Source organism: Stomoxys calcitrans, chromosome 5 (genome assembly GCF_963082655.1).
Source record: "Stomoxys calcitrans chromosome 5, idStoCalc2.1, whole genome shotgun sequence".
Lineage (NCBI taxonomy): Eukaryota > Metazoa > Arthropoda > Insecta > Diptera > Muscidae > Stomoxys > Stomoxys calcitrans.
In genome coordinates this window covers 132,809,141-132,827,146 of record NC_081556.1, presented here as the reverse complement: position 1 = coordinate 132,827,146, position 18,006 = coordinate 132,809,141, and the positions used below count along the sequence as shown (strand labels likewise).

At 37.3% G+C, this 18,006-nt stretch overlaps 1 protein-coding gene across 1 annotated transcript; it reads left to right on the top strand.

Annotated features, from left to right (window-relative positions):
- Positions 1-829: 829 nt before the first annotated feature.
- Positions 830-17,799, top strand: LOC131997999 (uncharacterized). The gene is made up of 2 exons (XM_059369950.1): positions 830-3,017; positions 17,585-17,799. Exons 1-2 carry the CDS (start codon positions 830-832, stop codon positions 17,797-17,799), a joined length of 2,403 nt encoding a protein of 800 aa, XP_059225933.1.
- Positions 17,800-18,006: the final 207 nt, after the last annotated feature.

Below are 18,006 nucleotides of genomic sequence, written 5' to 3'. Positions count from 1 at the left end.
TTGCGAGTGACCTTCGGATAAACGGTATCCCTTATACAAATGACGAAAATCTATTTCAAATTTTTGACACTCTTTGCAACAATCTAAACATTGCTACTCCAACCATCAGAGCAATTTATCGAGTCTGCAATGTTAATAAAAATAGAGACACTCCAGAAACAATCATGGTGAATCTAACATCACCCTCTGATAAAAACTTTATTTTAAAAAATATATCGCAGTTCAAAAAAAGTCATAAAACTGCATTGCAACTACAACATGTGGGATATGATTCCGATAAACATATCTATGTAAACGAAAATCTTACCAGTTATAACTACAAAATACTTCAAAATGCACTTAAACTAAAACGGCAAAAATGCATCGAGTCAACATTTAGTCTCCGTGGCCTCGTATATGTCAAAAGAACAAAAGATGAGCCACCTATCATGGTTGATAGTACCAGCAAATTAATCAATCTTTTTCGCGGCGGTCCTGAACCAATCAACATGCCAGCAGAATATTCCAGCAATAATAATGATCAAAATTAAAATATTTCATGACTCAATATATAAATTACTCGAACTTTTTATTATTATTTACATAAATTGTTACTCACTGATTTCCTGCATAGAAAAAATAAATGTTACACCACTTACTTTAAGTAAATTTCACATTGTAGTCCTAAGTAACTATACAAACCTTTGTAGCATTACTTATTTTTCTTATAATATTAGATAGAGCAAAACAATGTTCCAAAGACAACTTAAAATGCATGATACGAATACTATCAAAACAAAAAACAGGCCTAAAACTGGTGCACATAAATGCCCAAAGTCTTAATAACAAAATGGATGAGTTTCGCGATACATTTATTAACTCCGACATCGACGCCATTTGTATATCTGAAACGTGGTTTCATCCTGAAATCGATAGCAGCATTTTTCATGTTACGGGATACAAACTGTTTAGAGCGGATCGTCATACTCATGGCGGCGGGGTAGCTATATATATCAAACATGGTATAAGCTGCTCTCTCAAATGTATGTCAAACCGCTCTTCCCGCATTGAATACTTATTTCTGGAACTTTTATCTGATGACAAGAAAAGATTACTGCTGGGTTGCGTCTACAGACCAAATTCATCAATAGATTTTGAAGAATTAATAGAAACTATTGATATAATTTCCATCGAGTACGACAATATAATCGTAGCTGGTGATTTTAATAGCAACTTGCTTGTTGAGCGCTGTCTTGCCGACTCAATGCAAACCCTAGGGCTACTTCCTGTGAATGATTCCGCACCAACTCACTTCACAAGAAGTAACGCGAGTCTGCTAGATGTGTTCTTTGTCAGCCATTTGTCCAAAATATCTCTCTACAATCAGCTAGATGCCCCCGCATTCTCCAAGCATGATTTGCTTTTCGTCACATACCACTTCGAAATTAATCCCACTGTTTGTACATCGACATATCGCGACTTCAAAAACATTGACTGGCCACTTCTGCATCAAAGTTTAGATGAAGTACCTTGGGAAGAGATTTTCTATATGGAAGGTGTTGACGAACAAGTTTCCTTCCTAAATCATAACCTTTGCTCAATTTACGACACATGCGTTCCTGTCAAAGTCATTTATACTAACAGAAAACAACAGCCATGGTTTACTCCTGAAATCAAGCACTTGATCAGCGTTCGAAATTTGGCATATAAAAGATGGAAACGTTATAGACTGCCTACACTGTATGACACGTTTAAATCCGCTAGAAGAGATGTGCTCAAAAAGACTAACGAGTCCAAAAAGCAGTACTATAAAAGGAAATTCGAAAATGCAATTGATAGTAAGCGAAAATGGAAAGAAATAAGGAACATCGGAATTGGATCGAAATCCAATACCAACACTGATTGTCTTTCTATCTCTGACCTAGATGAGATAAATGAAAACTTTTTGAAAATAAATACTGTGGACCCTGGCACAAACACTTATTCTAATATTTCTACAGCACAGATTGAAGACACATTCTCGTTTAGATGTGTTAGTCCCGAAGAAGTCTTACAAAGTTTTGCAACCATAAAGTCTGACGCAATGGGATTTGATGGCATACATCCTAGATTTGCCAAATTGGTACTGCCGAAAATACTTCCATTTGTTACACACATTTATAACAACATTCTTACAAAGTCAACGTTCCCAACAGACTGGAAATTGGCAAAAATTATACCGATACCCAAACAGAATTCAGAGTTCCGTCCGATTGCTATCCTGCCGTTTTTCTCTAAAGCTTTGGAACGTATTATAAATACTCAAATAGATGCCTTCCTGAGTTTCAGAGGTCTTTTGAATGATAGACAATCTGGTTTTCGAACAAAAAGAAACTGCTCTACTGTATTAATTGACGTTGTGGAAGAATTGAGACAAAATATGGATAATAATATGGTATCATTTCTGGTTTTACTGGACCACAGTAAAGCCTTTGACACAGTGAACCATGATATTCTTATCTCGAAGCTTGACAGACTTTTCTTTTTCTCCAAACCGGCCTGTAAACTGATTTCATCATACATTACCGGACGCCGTCAATCCGTCAATGTCGGTGATACAACATCTGCGGCACTTGATGTACCTAGAGGTGTTCCGCAGGGCTCTATCCTTGGTCCCTTACTTTTTTCTGTATACATAAATGATCTACCTGATATTCCAATGCATTGTAATGTGCAAATGTACGCTGACGATGTTCAGCTTTTCTCCAGCGCTAAACCAAATTGCGTACAATCATGTATAAATAATATTAATTGCGATCTGAATGAAATCCAGAACTGGGCGAGTAAAAATAGTCTCTGTCTAAATCCGTCAAAAACTAAACTGATGAAAATTTTAAAACGATCAACCACCCAGATTCCTCCTGTAAGAGCTACTTTGAACAACTCGGTAATAGAAACTGTTGATACATCCTGCAACCTTGGTGTAATATTCAATTCCAAACTGACTTGGACTAATCATATAAACAAAGCTGTTGGTAAAGTTCAAGGAATGCTGCGAAGTTTGTGGTCTGTGCGGACTTCTACACCTTTTCAAGTACGTATGCTTTTAGCGAAATCTTACCTTATACCTACTCTACTTTATGGATGTGAAATTTTCGCAAATTGTGATTCGAGAGACTTCAACAAACTAAAAGTAAGCTACAATAACATTGCTCGCTACATATTTAATAAGAAAAGGAGAGACCGAATTTCTCAATTCGCCCACAAAATATTCGACATTAGTTTCGAAAACCTCCTCAAAGCGAAATGCGTTATTTTACTGCAAAAAATAATCTATCTTAAGCAGCCAAAATATCTTTATGATCATCTCCATTTTGCTCGATCTGGCAGAGGACTAAAAATCATTCTACCACGCTTCCGAACCTCAAACTCTGAAAAACAATTTTTAATCAACAGTATTCGTCTTTGGAACAATTTGCCATCCAACATCCAAACCATAAGTAATGCTACTCTTTTCAAGAAAACAATTTTCAAACACTATATTTAAAGTATAATTCCTAAAAAATTTCTCTTATGATAAATTTTTATAATATAATTACTTTTTTATTTATATTTTTCTTAACACATATTCGATGTAATCCATTCCTTAAACCGGCATCGTCACTTATAAGATTTTTATCTTGTGATGTCTGGTATCAATAAACAAACAAACAAACAAACCTGTGTAAAATGTCAGCCAATACGAATAAGAATTGCGCCCTTTGGGGGCTCAAGAAGTAAAATAGAGAGATCGATTTATATGGGAGCTATATCGGGCTATCCACCGATTCAGACCATAACAAACACATATGTTGACGGTCAAGAGAGAATCCGATCCCAAGAAGTCAAGATCCCAGATCGGTTTATATGGCAGCTATATCAGGTTATGAACCGATTTGAACCATAGTTGGCACAGTTATTGGATATCATAACAAAACACGTCGTGCCAAAATTCATTCAAATCGGCTAGGAATTGCGCCCTCTAGAGGCTCAAGATATCAATACCCAAGATCGGTTTATATGGCAGCTATTTCAGGTTATGGACCGATTTGAACCATAGTTGGCACAGTTGTTGAAAGTAAGAATAAAATACGTCTTGCCAAAATTCATTCAAATCGGATAAGAATTGCGCCCTCTAGAGGCTCAAGAAGTCAAGACCCAAGATCGGTTTATATGAAAGCTATATCAGGTTATGAACCGATTTGAACCACACTTGGCACAGTTGTTGCAACACGTAGAAAGGACAAGGTGAGATTCATCGAGCGATGACAACAAAGGTGGACGAATGAGAATCGGAGCCAGGTGGACGCGACGACTAATACGCCATGTACGGATATGGAGAGAAAGGAAACACGGCGAAGTCAACTATTAAGGCATACAGATGTTAACAGGCCATGGTTAAATTCCGGAAATACCTGCATAAAAATGGGAAAATTTGCTGGCGATGTGGAACACAGATTCTTTCACAGCGAGCGCTGAGTTGAAAGACGCAGGCAATTAGAAACAGCCATTGGGCACATTTCGTCTGGGACAATAGTCCAGAGGATGCTAGAAGACAAGAAGAACTTGGAGGTGGGGATGAGATGCGCCGAACAAATAATGTGCAGGAAGAAGATAGATCTGGATGCTGCGGCGCAGAGGATGGATGCGGTGGTCTGAAAGCAGGCACAAGATATGGGTTTATCTCGAAGTAATGAGAAAGCGGTTCCGAGGTGGATGCGGTGTATGGATGCGGTGGTCTGAAAGCAGGCACAAGATATGGGTTTATCTCGAAGTAATGAGAAAGCGGTTCCGAGGTGGAATTAATACGCAGGGTTGACACAGGGAGGGTTTTTAGCCGGTACCGTTGATAACCCATCGCATACAAGATACTCACGAGCGTACTGTGTGAAACGTTAAAACCTAAAATCAATGAGATAATTGGGCCCTATCAATGTGGCTTCAGATCTGGTAAATCCACCCTAGTCCGGACATTCACACAACGCCAAATCCTAGAAAAGACCCGAGAAGGACAAAGCAATCTTTTTGTTGACAACAAAGCCGCCGATAGCCCTATACGTTCAAAGGAATTTCAAGTCATGCCTGAGTTTGATATCCCTTCAAAATTAGTAAGACACTGCAGGATGATACTTGATTATACACGCTCCTCAGTAAGAATAGGAAAGAATCTCTTCGAACCATTTAATACCAAAAGAGGTTTCAGACAAGGATAAAGCCTATCGTATGATCATTTTAGTATCCTGCTGGAGAAGATTATACGAGATGCTGATGTGAATAGATATGACACACTACTCACAAGACAACAAATACTACTTGCCTATGCCGACGACATCGATTTCATGGGTCGGTCACCGGAAGAAGTAACTGGAGCCTTTGAAAGAATTGAAGGGGAATCAGTGACAATTAGTTTGACAGTAAATGGAGATAAAACGAAATGGATGGGAAGAAAATGGAGAAAGTTGGGAACCACAACTTTGAGATAGTCAGAAACTTTGTATACCTTGGCACCGCCGTAACCGAAACGAATGACAACAGTTTTGAGATTAAGCGAAGAATAATACTGCCAAACAGATGCTACTTTGGACTAAGTAGGCAGTTTCGGAACAAAGCCACCTCTCGACAGACGAAGATTACACTATACAAGACACTGATACTACCCGTGCTGTTATATGGATCTGAAGCATGGGTACTTGTGAATCCAGACGAGGCAGTGCTTGGAGTGTTTGAGAGAAATATTCTTCGTAAAATATATCGACCAGACCATAGGCGTCGAATGAACCATGAGTTGTATGACGATGATAGCATAGTTACACGTATCAAAATACAATGGCTGGGTTAGCTAGGTCATGTTGCCAAAATGGCTAAGAAGTCTTTTGAAGGCAAACACGGTGGTGCACGCAAACCGGGAAGACCAAAAGCCCGATGGAAAGATCCAGTGATGGGAGACCCCTAGAAACATTGTGTCAGAGATTTTAGAATAAGCGCAGAAGATCGAGACGCTTGGAACCTTATTCTACGTTCGGCTAGTGAAACAAATGTTCTGTAATACGTAATTGAAGTATGTAAGTAAGTACTAACTTGCTATTGGGTTGCCCAAAAAGTAATTGCGGATTTTTTAAAAGAAAGTAAATGCATTTTTAATAAAACTTAAAATGAACTTTAATCAAATATACTTTTTTTACACTTTTTTCTAAAGCAAGCTAAAAGTAGCAGCTGATAACTGACAGAAGAAAGAATGCAATTACAGAGTCACAAGCTGTAAAAAAATTTGTCAACGCCGACTATATGAAAAATCCGCAATTACTTTTTGGGCAACCCAATAATAAACTCTCTTACGATAATGTCAATATCTAGGGTTTCCCATTTTGAAGGTGATTTTACTTTTTTGAATGACCCTCAATGTAAAGATATGATACGACTGTATATTCCTTTATATTGTGGATCTTTCGTGTAGTGGACTAGGTCATTCTTGGCTTTTCCTTTCTTAAAGCATGCTGTTCTCGATACAGCCGATAATAAGGATTCTTCCTTCTGAGATATGTATGGGCAAAACCCTGTGGTGTTCTTGCGGCTTAGACTAATCAACTGCGAGGGCCAGAGTGGAGGCAATCATATGAAAAATTCACTTCTTATTGGCTCAATTGCTTAAAGTTCGGTCTATCGGCCTATGAGAGTTGGCCTGTTCAAAACGAAAAAGAAAATCTGGGGAAAATTTCAGGTCAATATCTTCATTTATTACTATACACAAATGGACATTGCCCAATCGCTATAGAATTTTACTACAATCAAGAGTATATGTAGTTTTTAGGATTTGAAATCAGTATTAAAACATGTTACAAATAATATAACCTCCCATTCCGTGGTAATGGGTATCATAACATTTTTCTTCTTTAGATCAGTTCCATATTAACTTTAACGTCTGTTGAAGTTTCCCATAGGGTAGCTAGCTACTTAACCCAACTCAATTATCATACTCATACATTTAGTAGCGGAAGAAGGCAAACATTTTCATTTGTATCTAGTTTTGGGGTATTATTTGAACATTGCCATAGAAATCCTTACAAATGTTCAACAACATCATTTTGCATAAATTCCTCCAAGTCACTAGAATTTGAATATTTTTGCTATTAAATGGTTTTTTTTCTGGTGTTGTACAAAAGGACTTGTATCAGTGGAATATTAGCGAGCTTTGATGATAACACCGATGCTAGTGATTGTAGAGAATAATGCGGCGTTCAAAAGAAGGAGTTCTCTTGTGATGATGGCGTTGGTGGTGGTTAGAGATTTGTGTCTTAGAAAATTTCATTAACCACCAAGTCAAGTAACAAAAGTTTATGTTCTTTGTTTGACATATCTGGCAATGCCATGCCAATGATGTTTGTTTGTTGTTTATATTGCTTGATGATGATGATGTTGTTGTTGTTGCTATTGTTTTTGTTTCGTTTTAATTGCATGCTTTGTATCGTATTACACGTGTCATAAAGCTCTATGCAAGAGCTTAAACGCTTATGTCAACATTGGAGAATGTCTGAGACTTAATGATAGACTAATGGTAATTTGGGAAAGAAAGTACAAGACAAATATGAAGTTTGGAGTTGATATTGTGATGGACGGATAATATAATGAAAAAAAAAAAAAAAAATAATAATAAGAAGCTTATATATTTTTTAAGTCAATTTTAAGAAGAGTTTTTAGATTTGATTTTGACGTCATGTTTTTCAGTTTAAAGTGAAGATTTCCCTGGAGTTCTAATAAGATTATTTAATTTAGATTAATAATAATGATGAAGCGATATGTGCCTGTTGGAACGCAAACTGTCAGATAGATATTGGTTGCCCAAAAAGTAATTGCGGATTTTTCATATAGTCGGCGTTGACAAATTGTTTACAACGGCTTGTGACTCTGTAATTGCCATCTTTCTCCTGTCAGTTATCAGCTGTTACTTTTAGCTTGCTTTAGATGAAAAGTGCGCGAAATTTTGTTTACATATGTTTGTTTGGCGTCAATTTTAATATGGAGCCCCCAAAGGAGCATTTTCGTTATACTTTACTTTATTATTTCCGTAAAGGAAAAAACGCGGAGCAGGTTGCTAAAAAGTTACGAGTTGTGTATGGTGATAAAGCCTTAAAAGGAAAACAGTGTTAAAAATTGGTTTCGCAAAATTCCGTTCTGGAGATTTTTCACTTAAAGATGAGCCACGTTCAGGTCGGCCAAATGAAGTCAATGATGACCAAATCAAAGCATTAATCGAATTGGATCGTCATGTAACTGAGCGTGAGATAGGAGAGTAGTTAAATATACCAAAATCAACCGTTCATTATCACATAAAAATCTTGGACTGGTGAAAAAGCTTGATATTTGGGTACCACCACATGTATTGAAAGAAATTCATTTAACAAACCGAAGAATCAACGCTTGTGATATGCACCTTAAACGCAATGAATTCGATCCGTTTTTAAAATGAATCATAACTGGAGATGAGAAATGGATTGTTTACAACAACGTTAGTCGAAAACGATCATGGTTCAAGCATGGTGAACCAGATCAAACCACTTCAAAGGCTGATATCCACCAAAAGAAGGTTATGCTGTCTGTTTGGTGGGATTGGAAGGGTGTGGTATATTTGAGCTGCTTCCAAGGAACCAAACGATTAATTCGGATGTTTACTGTCAACAATTGGACATTATTGAATACAGCCATCAAGGAGAAGCGACCAGAATTGGTCAATCGTAAAGGTGTCATATTCCACCAGGACAACGCTAGACCGCACACATTTTTGGTCACTCGCCAAAAACTGAGTGATCTTGGCTGGGAACTTTTGATGCATCCACCATATAGCCCTGACCTTGCACCATCAGACTACCATTTATTTTGATCTTTGCAGAACTCCTTAAATGGTAAAACTTTTGGCAATGATGAGGTTATAAAATCGCACTTGGTTCAGTTTTTTGCACATAAAGACCAGAAGTTCTATGAGCGTGGAAGAATAAATTTGCCAGGAAGATGGCAAAAGGTTATCGAACAAAATGGCAATTATATATTTGATTAAAGTTCATTCTAAGTTTTATTAAAAATGCATTTACTTTCTTTTAAAAAATCCGCAATTACTTTTTGGGCAACCCAATATAATGCTGTATGTCATTATATCTATCTGACAGTTGGCAAACATGTAGTATTATTCACAAAAAATTTTAGCCCATATGATGGGGGTATTACAATTAACATGGTTTTAAATTCGACCAGAACGTAGCACCATGAAAAATATCGTATGAAACTTTGGTCGAAATCGGACAAATGGCGTATATTGTGGCAGTTGGTAGGCTGGAAGAACATTGCTTAGACTACTGCAGCTAGGCCTTCTTATACGTATATTAAATAATGCCACGATGGACTGTCGGATCAATTTCCAGCTGGATAAGGTTAAACAGGGTTTATTTTTCAGGGACACTACAAAGTAGAGCCATAGCCATCATATTTTTTGCGGTTTTTTTGACATTTCTGTTGAGTAAGTTTTGCCATTTCATGATAGAAAGATGTATGAGCCAACAAGTTGAAATTATTAAAATTTACGATCGAATTTCGGAGTCATCATTTTCATCGAAAAATCATCTTCATCGAAGAGGCTTAAAATATGCGGTATAGGTCAGATAGTAATCCATGAGTCATCATTGCATCCCGAAAGAATTACAGTTTGCTGTGGTTTATGGGCCGGCGGTGTCATTGGGCCGTACTTCTTCCTGTACTGATCAAGACCGGCACGTTACTGTCAATGGGAATCGCTACCGTTCAATGATTACAGAATAATTTTGACCACAATTGGATGATATGGACTTAGAGAACATGTAGTTCCAATAGAACGGCGCCACAAGTCACACAGCGAATATCACAATCAATTTCTTGTAAAACAAGCTTGGACAACGTGTTATCTCTCGAAATTGTTCAGTGGATTGGCCGCCTCAGTCGTGCGAATTGGTGCCGTTCGACTATTTCCTGAGAGGCTACGTCGAGTCTATGGTCTATGCCAGCAAGCCATTGACGATTGATGAAGTTCATACAAATATCGAACGCGAAATTGCAACAGTACCGGACAATTTAAGCATGAAAACTGTCGAAAATTGGGATCAGCGTCTGGACTTCTGCAAGCGTGCACGTGGTGGTACTGCAAAAGAAATCGAGTTCCATACATAATGGCATCGAACGTTCTTTCTATTGATATCCACAACCGTTTTTGTTTTATAAAAAAAAAATTTGCAACGCTATTGTTGAAAATCCTGATAGTTAATAGAAGATTGGTTGCTCAAGGGACTACTATAGAAGAGTGGTAGAAAAGAAGGATTAGATTCGCAGACATTAATATAGCTACAGATGGATCGAAAATGGGCGTGGTATATACTGCCTGGAACTCGACATTGACGTCTGTCTACACATGAGTAATGAGTGCAACTTTTTGCAGGCGGAGATGCGATACAAGGAAAGAGTTTAATCGTTGGGAAGAGGCTACAGGATGAACCGTCTAAACTAAATGTTTACGACTTTCTGTCTATGAAGCGGGAGCCGCTCAGATGCATAATAGGAATCATTGCAAGGCACAACAAGTTAGGTACCCCTTTGTCTCGCAAAGGCATCAGAAATGTTGTCATCTGTAAATGATGTCGATCGACGTCGATGTCCTCTGCCATAGTCCGTCTTTATGTTGCATTAGAAATAGGATACTTGGATCTTTCCCTATTATAGCACTGTAGTGTCCTACAGAGGGGTGAATCCATTCATATTCAAGAATTTCAAAGTTGCCAGTGTTTCAACGAACCGTCTTTAAGAAGAGGATATGGAATTCGGTGCAAAGCCTGCGGAGAGTGGTTGAGGAATCACAATGGGGCATACGAGCGCCTCAGCGGATACCAACCTAAGAATCTGTTCAAAGTAATCAATTCACCCATTATAGAATTAAGACGATCAGAAATATATACTTTATGGGTTCAGGAATGGACTATTCGATGTGTTGCAAACGGAATGACTAAATGACTATACCCCCTATCCTATGGGGGTGGGTATAAAAATTAATTTGTGTTTGTTTGTGTGTTCCCTATAGGCTCAAAAACGGTTTAACATTTATTCTTAAAATATTCACAGGTGGTGTATAATGATAGGTACCCAAAATCGGGACCATGATTCTTGGTTTAAGCCTCATATTTCCATAGTCAGCAAATATGACCGGTTTGGGGGATGGAGATATTTGGGAGTGGAGCACGAATCTGATATCAACATTCAGGACCAACTAGGATACGTCTCACCCCCATAACAACCCCCCAAATAGGGGGTATTTGCTCACCATGCCAATTTGGGGCTCAAAGAGAGTTGAGTGCGATGTTGATATTTTTTAGGGCGCACCCCCTCAAACTGGACATATTTGCTGACTATTACAATATGGGGCTCAAACGACATGGATTTGAGACTAGAAAACTAATTTGATATCCAGTTTTAGGGCCAAGTGTTCAGGGGACTCCTCGTCCCATAAATTTCCCTTAAACCAATGGCAATATGGGGTTCAAATAAATGATATTTGAGAGTAGAGCACGATCCTGATATTTTTTCCGGGCTAAGTGTTTGAGGGAATACCCCACATCCCAAAGTACCCCTAAATCGGACATTCGTATTTACTGACCATTGCCATGTTTGTAAGTGATCACGAATTATCCATAGTTTTGCTCTACGAGGCATATTTAAGGAGATATGGCCATTTTAAGTTTTCCTAGGGAAAATTCGTTTTTTGGCCGATTTTTATAAATTTTTTTGAATTTTTGGAAGTGATCACGAATTAATCTTAGCTTTGCTCAGAGAGGCTTAGTTAAAAAGATATGGCCATATTAAGTTTTTCCAGGGAAAAAATCATTTTTTTGGCTGATTTTCATAAATTTTTTGAATTTTTGGAAGCAATAACGAATTAAACTAAGTTTTGCTCTACAGGGTTTGGTTAAGGAGATATGACCATTTTAAGTTTTTCTAGGGAAAAATTATTTTTTGGCCGATTTTCATATTTTTTTTTTTTTTGAATTTTTTGGAGTGATCATGAATTAACCTTAGTTTTGCTCTACGAGGCTTAGTTAAGGAGATATGACCATTTTAAGTTTTCCTAAGGAGAAATTAGTTTTTTTTAGTTTTATGGCCGATTTTCATAACTTTTTTTGAATTCTTGGAAGTGATCACGAGTTAACCTTAGTTTTGCTCTTCGAGGCTTAGTTAAGGAAGTATGGATATTTTAAGTTTTCCTAGAGAAAAATCATTTTTTGTCCAATTTTCATAAATTTTTTTTAATTTTTGGAAGTTATCACGAACATACATGAAAGTAGTAGTAGTAGTATTTGGGAGTAGGAAACGAAATTAATTCCCACTTTTGGGATCGCATTTCTGAGTGTCCACACCACCCCCTAAACCGACCAACTAACATCCTGGGGGCCTTCCCACTCCCAAAATCCCCAAAAGAATCGAGCACATCTAACATCCAAACTTAAATGACCCTTAACCCCCTATCGAATTCATAGAGCAATAAAAAGTATATGGGACTCAAATAAAAGCATTTCTATTATTACTGTAAGCACAGCTTTTTATCTGTGCAAAATAAGTATTCGAAGGATAATTTTGTTCCATTGGTTGTAAAAGAGGTCCAGCGGAGCGGACCTGGTTCAGCTAGTCTGTTATATAAAACTCAAAATGTGCTGGTTTGTCTGTTTGTTTGTTCCGAATAGACTCGAAAATGGCTGAACGGATTTTCTTGAAGTAGTGTATGATGATCCGGGAGGAATAATAGGCTATAAAATTTTTTGAGCACCGCCCAAAAATAAAGTAAGACCGATCGGTAACACATGGAACTCAAATGAAAAGTGTTCGAGAGTAGAGTACTAACTTCATACTTACAATTGAGTACAGATACATAGGAGGCCGCCCCGACCCCAAACCCCCTCAAATAGGCATATTGAACGATAATAACAATACGGGACTAAAATGAAAGGCATTAGGGAGTAGATAGAGAATATGGTCTGGAACGAGCAATAGACTATAGAATCTGTTGATATCGTAAGGGGGCGGACCCCAAGAGCATTACCCAAAAATAAAAGTGGACCTATCGGGACTATGTGGGACTCAAATGAAAGGTATTAGAGAGTAGATTACGAATATGGTTTGGAAGGCGCAATAGGCTATATAATTTGTTAATATCGGAAGGGGGACCCTCCCCTTTATCTCAAAAGCACCACCCAAAAATAAAAGTGGATCAATGGAGACATTATGGGACTCAAATGAAAGGTATTTGAGAGTAGAGTACGAATTTTGTATTAAAAATTTGGTCCAAGTTCATAGGAGGCCGCACTGACCCGAAACTCAATCAAACGGACATTTTGGACTGTCATGACAATATGGGACTACGAAACCCTTCCCTTAATGGAAATATTTGCCAATCATGGTTATATGGGGTGCAAATAAAGGGTATTGTATTTGGGATTAGGTAAACAAATTGTTCTGAAAAACATATTTTTCGCATGATGTTAATAAAGACGCAACGGAGCGGGCCGGGATCAACTAGTATTATATAAACTCCTAGTCTGAGGACCAACACTGTTCCCAAAAAATGCAATATCTTGTAAAATTGCAGTTGGATACAGATGATTCATACCGCAAAATGATAGCAAGATTGGTACAAACGCAAATGTATAACCTGTTTGATAATTCAAAAAAACACGTTGTAATGCTAAATATGCGCCCGCTGAAACATATGTGGGATTTGACAGCTTAAAGCTGTTCTAATGGACGGAATCAATCACTATAGAATCCATTTCTAAGATCAGTGCAATCTTTTTGATCGGTTGAGATACCATTATGCCGTTTATAAAAAAATTAATAATTGAGCGCTAGATCGGTCATTTCGCCCAAAGTGCTGCGCTCCTAAAATTTAATTTTGTAAAATATTCGGCTAATTAAAAAAACTTCTATCTTATTAAAATATGTCATATAATGACATATAGGGCCGTATTCACAAAACCTTATGAAGCCTTAATATAGGTTTGTTTGACAGCTCTATAAAGGAAACCTTTCAAATAAACCTACTTCAAATCTACATTAAGTTTTCTGAACATTGGTGACAGTCTATTGGGTTGCCCAAAAAGTAATTGCGGATTTTTCATATAGTCGGCGTTGACAAATTTTTTCACAGCTTATGACTGCTGTTACTTTTAGCTTGCTTTAGAAAAAAAGTGTAAAAAAGTATTGGGTTGCCCAAAAAGTAATTGCGGATTTTTTAAAAGGAAGTAAATGCATTTTCAATATTACTTAGAATGAACTTTAATTAAATATACTTTTTTTACACTTTTTTTCTAAAGCAAGCTAAAAGTAACAGCTGATAACTGACGGAAGAAAGAATGCAATTACAGAGTCGCAAGCTGTGAACAAATTTGTTAACGCCGACTATATGAAAAATCCGCAATTACTTTTTGGGCAACCCAATATTTAGAGACTTACTGTGAAATTCTATTCTGTCGAAAAGTGTTGTCGAAAACGAAGTGTTTCTTACTCTCATGCACCAATACGAAAAAGATGTAATTACCTGCAAAAAAAAAAAAAATTTGAAAATTATTTCGTGTTTTATTTTTTGCCAAATATAAATAAAATTTAATTTAATTTATATATCACTGTGTTCAAAAACTACAAAGAATCATGAGCAGAAAACTTACAACAATTTCCAAAAAGGGGAGAAATTTTCCTTCCATTCGGGGCTACAACTCAATAAAAACTTTTAAACTTCGATAAAAATGTTTTCTACTTGTATATCCTATTTCATAATAAAATGAGTCTCTTTGTATTTTTTGGAAACAAAGCTGATTTTTTTCAAAATTGTTAGCTGTACATGAATTAACATCTTTCATCAAAATAAGACCATATCACTTAGGCGTATTTATGTGGCCTTATCATTTGTCACCAATACCCATGCACATAGAACAACTTGCAAAAATCTCAAAGGTCATTAATATTAAGAATGATTCGCTCTTTTTCATGCCCGCAGACAGGAAACTATTCGACAGCATTACGTTAAGTAAACACTTCCGTTGCACTCGTATACTCAAACGCATCAGAATCGTGAAACTTATATGAAATATTTTTCTCTCTTATCGTTGATACGTGTATGCAAATGAATTGGCTATGAATGTATATACAGATGAGTTTATGTGTATGTGTGTACTCATACTTTTCTTTTAATTAATTTAAACCAGTTTTTGACACTTAACGATGGCTGAAATAAAAGTCACTTGCCAAGGCACTGATTTATTAATTGCAACATCCACAGACACAACAGCGAAACCAAACTCAGTCAACGATTCCAGTCAAGTAAGAAAGCCCAAGCTCTTTGCGTTACTGTTGCTTGCAGACAAACTCTCAGACTGCATAATGAAAATTATGGCGAAGAAAACTTATACACTTGCAGCAAGTGTCGTGATGAGAATGTGTGAGTTTAATAAACTGCATATGATATGGTGAAGAACGTATAAGTAGAACTTCATAATTTCCAAAGGCACGTTTGTTTTCATTAAAACTCTTTAACATGCCATCAGCCAAGTAAAATGGCTTGTTTTGGTTTATTTTTTAAACGACGAGGGTTGTATGATAAGTCAAGAGGATAAAATGTAAGAGACTACAAATATCTGCTCTACCCTGTAACGCGAATCGTCTCTACTCTACTCTACTCTACTACTACTCTACTCCACTCTACTACTACTCTACTACTACTCTATTACTACTCTACTACTACTCTACTACTACTCTACTACTACTCTACTACTACTCTACTACTACTCTACTACTACTCTACTACTACTCTACTACTACTCTACTACTACTCTACTACTACTCTACTACTACTCTACTACTACTCTACTACTACTCAACTACTACTCTACAACTACTCTACTACTACTCTACTACTACTCTACTACTACTCTACTACAACTCTACTACTACTCTACTACTACTCTACTACTACTATACTACTACTCTACTACTACTCTACTACTACTCTATTACTACTCTACTACTACTTTACTACTACTCTACTACTACTCTACTACTACTCTACTACTACTCTACTACTACTCTACTACTACTCTACTACTACTCTACTATTACTCTTCTCTACTCTACTCTACTCTACTCTTCTCTACTCTACTCTACTCTACTCTACTCTACTCTACTCTACTCTACTCTACTCTACTCTACTCTACTCTACTCTACTCTACTCTACTCTACTCTACTCTACTCTACTCTACTCTACTCTACTCTACTCTACTCTACTCTACTCTACTCTACTCTACTCTACTCTACTCTACTCTACTCTACTCTACTCTACTCTACTCTACTCTACTCTACTCTACTCTACTCTACTCTACTCTACTCTACTCTACTCTACTCTACTCTACTCTACTCTACTCTACTCTACTCTACTCTACTCTACTCTACTCTACTCTACTCTACTCTACTCTACTCTACTCTACTCTACTCTACTCTACTCTACTCTACTCTACTCTACTCTACTCTACTCTACTCTACTCTACTCTACTCTACTCTACTCTACTCTACTCTACTCTACTCTACTGTACTCTACTCTACTCTACTCTACTCTACTCTACTCTACTCTACTCTACTCTACTCTACTCTACTACTACTCTACTACTACTCTACTCTACTCTACTCTACTACTACTCTACTACTACTCTACTACTACTCTACTACTACTCTACTACTACTCTACTACTACTCTACTACTACTCTACTACTACTCTACTACTACTCTACTACTACTCAACTACTACTCAACTACTACTCTACTATTACTCTACTACTACTCTACTACTACTCAACTACTACTCTACAACTACTCTACTACTACTCTACTACTACTCTACTACTACTCTACTCTACTCTACTCTACTCTACTCTACTCTACTCTACTCTACTCTACTCTACTCTACTCTACTCTACTCTACTCTACTCTACTCTACTCTACTCTACTCTACTCTACTCTACTCTACTCTACTCTACTCTACTCTACTCTACTCTACTCTACTCTACTCTACTCTACTCTACTCTACTCTACTCTACTCTACTCTACTCTACTCTACTCTACTCTACTCTACTCTACTCTACTCTACTCTACTCTACTCTACTCTACTCTACTCTACTCTACTCTACTCTACTCTACTCTACTCTACTCTACTCTACTCTACTCTACTCTACTCTACTCTACTCTACTCTACTCTACTCTACTCTACTCTACTCTACTCTACTCTACTCTACTCTACTCTACTCTACTCTACTCTACTCTACTCTACTCTACTCTACTCTACTCTACTCTTCTCTACTCTACTCTACTCTGATTGGCTTTCAGCATGTCTTCACATTTTTCAACCACTCTCGTAAGAAAAGTTTTCTTTCATTGGAGGCCTTTTGGGTGTAGGTTAAATGAACGTGGAAACAAGCCGGCGGAAAATAAGGTCTAGCAAAACATCCACAACAACTTTTGCAAAAATTTCTCTTTTCTCCCCTTTAGATCTTCGTCTTCTGTCATCACATTCATTGGCTGTCCTTAGTAGTGTCATGGTATTTGTTGCCGTTGTTTTTGCCTTTGCCAGAAATTGTTATTATATGCCTTGGAGCTGTTGGTCAGTGGCATGTTTTGGTGGCTCCGACAGCGATTCATTTCTCCGTTTTGGTGGCATTGCTTGGACTTGGTTGGTTTGGTTTGGTTTGGTGTGGTATGGTTAACTCAATGTTCCTTTTGTGCTGTCAAGTTATAATTTTTGTTGCCACCAATTTTTGTGTTGTCCTGCTGTAGCATTGCTGTCCTCGCTGTTCATTTTACTCAGGCTCTGCTCTCTGTTGTTGTCATTAAGTGTTGGCATATTTTTATTACAGTTTTAAGTTGCTGCCCTATTTGTTGTCCTTTAGTTTCCCTTTGGCTCCTCTTTTTCA

What these genes read in the sequence shown, in the direction of transcription:
- LOC131997999 (XM_059369950.1), top strand. Translation starts at nt 830, where the DNA reads ATGGATGAGTTTCGCGATACATTTATTAACTCCGACATCGACGCCATT. An exon ending in AGTTCAAGGAATGCTGCGAA is followed by an intron (nt 3,018 to 17,584) that starts GTTTGTGGTCTG and finishes TCTCCCCTTTAG; the next exon opens with ATCTTCGTCTTCTGTCATCA.